The 3,303-nt window shown below is 36.8% G+C and overlaps 1 protein-coding gene across 1 annotated transcript in view; it reads left to right on the top strand.

Moving 5' to 3' along the window:
- The first annotated feature begins 363 nt into the window (after positions 1-363).
- The window catches only part of LOC137639714 (tropomyosin beta chain-like), a 9,998-nt gene continuing 7,058 nt past the window's right edge, over positions 364-3,303 (top strand). The window contains exon 1 of the mRNA XM_068371961.1: positions 364-487. Within this exon, the coding sequence (XP_068228062.1) occupies positions 364-487 (124 nt within the window). The remainder of the gene's footprint in view (positions 488-3,303) is intronic.

Here is a 3,303-nt window from a genome sequence, read left to right as displayed (position 1 = left end):
AGATTTACCCCAAAATCCTTGGGATTAAATCCCCGAATCCTGTGGAAGATTTACCCCAAAATCCTTGGGATTAAATCTCCGAATCCTGTGGAAGATTTACCCCCAAATCCTAAGAATTTGCCCACAAAATCCAGGCGGATTGATCCCATAATCCTGTGGTTGATTTAACCACGAATCCTCAGGATTTAAGTAAAAAGGCTTGGGGCATTTAACCATAAATCCTAGGGTATTTAACCCCGAATCCTGGGGGATTTAATCACAATTCCTGTGGGGGATTTAACCACAAATACTACGGAGGATTTAACCACATATCCAACGGAGGATTTAACCACAAATACTACGGAGGATTTAACCACAAATCATATGGGGGATTTCACCAAAAAACCTGCAGGGGATTTCACCACAAATCCTACAGGGGATTTCACCACAAATCCTACTGGAGATTTCACCACATATCCTACGGGCGATCTCGCCACAAATCCTACGGGTAATTTCACCACAAATCCTACGGGGGATTTCGCCACAAATCCTACAGGGGATTTCACCACTTATCCTGTGGGGGATTTAATCCCGAACAATTGGTAGGTTTCAAGTCAGAATTCTTAGGGAATTCAACCCAAAACCCTTGGAGATTTAACCATGAAATCCGTGGATTTAACACCGAATCCTCGGGGATTTAACCATGAAATCTTGGGATTTAACCATGATTCCTGGGGGATTTGAATCCGAATGCTTGGGGCATTTAACCACGAATTCTCGGGGATTTAACCTTGTATCCTGGGGGGATTGATCACGAATCCTGGGGATCTAACGAAACACCCTGTTGTGAAATTTAACTACAAATCCTACGTGGGATTTAACTTCAAATCTTATGAGGGATTTAACTACAAATCTTATAGGGGATTTAACCACAAATTCCGTGGGGGATTTAACAAAAAATCCCGATGAGGGACTTTATCCCGAACCCTTAGGGTTTTCAAGTCCGAATCCTTGGGAGATTTAATCCACAATCCTTGGAATATCTAACCCAGAATCCTTAGGGGATTTAACTCAGAATACTTGGGGATTTAACCCAAAATCCTAAGGGGATTTAACCCAAAATCCTTGGGGGATTTAAACCCGCAATCTGAGGATTTAACCACGAAATCTGGGAATTTAACCACGAATCCCAGGGAATTTAATCCCGAATTCTGGAGAGATTTAACCACGATTTCTGGGGATTTAATAACGAATTCTAGGGGGATTTAATAACGAATTGTGGAGATTTAACCATGAATTTTGGGGAGATTTAACAACAATCTGGGGGAGATTTAATCTTGAATTCTGTAGGGATTTAATCACGAATTCTGGGGAATTTAGTCACCTATTCAGAGGGAATTTAACCAAGAATCCTGGGGGAGATTTAACCACGAATTCTGGGGGAGATTTAATCACGCATTCTTGTGAATTTAACCATGAACCCTGGGGGACTTTTAATCACAAATTCTTGGAGATTTAACCACAAATCCTCGGGGATGTAATCATGAATTCTGGCTGGATTTACCCCCTGACTCCTGGGGTAAAACTATTTACAGGTTAAAAAAATATCGCAAAAACCCTTCATTAGCACCAAGAAATTTAACAGGTTAACAATGTTTTTTTTTTCTTCGAATGAAGGCAAGACGGTTTAGGAGAACAAATCAAGATTGTTGTTGATGACTAAAATTGCCTCTGAAAACATTATTAAATGAGCAGCTGTTTCTCCAAAGAAAATGTGTTTACGAAGGATATAAAATGACTATGAAATGGTAATAACAATACAGATATTTCCAGATTTTCAAATAATTGATATCATAAAGCCACAAATGGGCCTAAATGTTCAAATCTTCCTCTAAATGAATCATATTGATAACAATTATACCTATAAATTAATAGAAATTAATTAGACATTTATGATTTAATCGATATGATAATCACACTCAACTAATTACTTAATGAGTAATATAAGATAAATGTTTAATCAATACACTTGAAAAAAAGGAACTTTAATCGGAAATTCTCCGTAAAAAATACACTGTTCTCAGCCGAATTTCGGTAAAATACAGGCGAGTGTAATTTTTACCCTACTTTATAATTATCTTTTACGGGTTAGTAACTGTAATATCGCTCCTTTACGTAAACATATCCGTTTTTAAAACTGTAAATATCTGGCAACATTTATACCAGGATTTTTACCGTTTTTCTTTACGGCAAAATTTAAACAGTGCATATCACGCTCGTAAAAAAGAATGTCATCTGTATTAATTTCAATTACATTAATATACTAATTTAATTACACCAGGAATAATAATTTTTATTACATCGTTAATAGGTAACTCGAATATATAAGCATAATAGAAATAAATACAACGGTAATATATGAATCAAATACACTAGTAGACAGATCAGTTTGCTGTATTGATAAATCAACTAAGTCAGATTAATTATAATTAGCATACATCAGCCTGAGAGCGCAATGAGATTTTACTATTTAAAAAGGCAAAACAAAATGGATAAAAGACTTCAGCTCTAACCAACATTATCCATGGATAAAAAGTGTCACAATTTCGTGGTCCACTTGGTACAACCATCAACTCACCTGTCAGTCACACCTTAATGACAGGTTCGATACTCTACCCCGTGTCTACCCGGGGACTACCATCTTTCCAGTAATATATATCAAACGCTCATAAAATAGGTTACGATGTTTCACTGACCTCTCATATATAATCGAAGCAATTCTTTCAGAGTGGAGACACCTTAACGTGGTGAAAGGGTTTGCGGATCGCCATGATCAGCTAAGCGGTACTGGTCAAAAACACATATTAGGTTGGTTTGCTGTGAACGGTCAGACGGAAATTTCAAACCTTCATCAATCAGCGGTAGTCGACGTGTTGATGAAAAATGGCCAGACCATAAACATGAATAAAAGACATGTCTGAAGCCTTTGGCAGGCAGTGGACTAGAAAGGGCTGCATTATATATATATATATATATATATATATATATATATATATATATATATATATATATATATATATATATATATATATATACCTATATGGTAAATTTTTAGTTTCAGCCAAATTTGGAAAAATGCAATAAAAATATATTTGTTGCATCAGAAATAGTGTGGTTTCAATGAATTTAACGTTTATTTTGACTGCAAACCAACCGATTTAGAGATTTACTATGTATACCCTAGTTCATCCCACCAATTATGGGGGACACCCTTTGGGAACCGGGGTTTTGGGTGGGGGAAGGGGGGGGGAAGGGGGGGGGAGG

The sequence above is a fragment of the Palaemon carinicauda genome, chromosome 4 (genome assembly GCF_036898095.1).
Source record: "Palaemon carinicauda isolate YSFRI2023 chromosome 4, ASM3689809v2, whole genome shotgun sequence".
NCBI lineage: Eukaryota > Metazoa > Arthropoda > Malacostraca > Decapoda > Palaemonidae > Palaemon > Palaemon carinicauda.
Note: the sequence above shows the minus strand (reverse complement) of the source record. Positions and strands in the feature narration are given on the sequence as shown.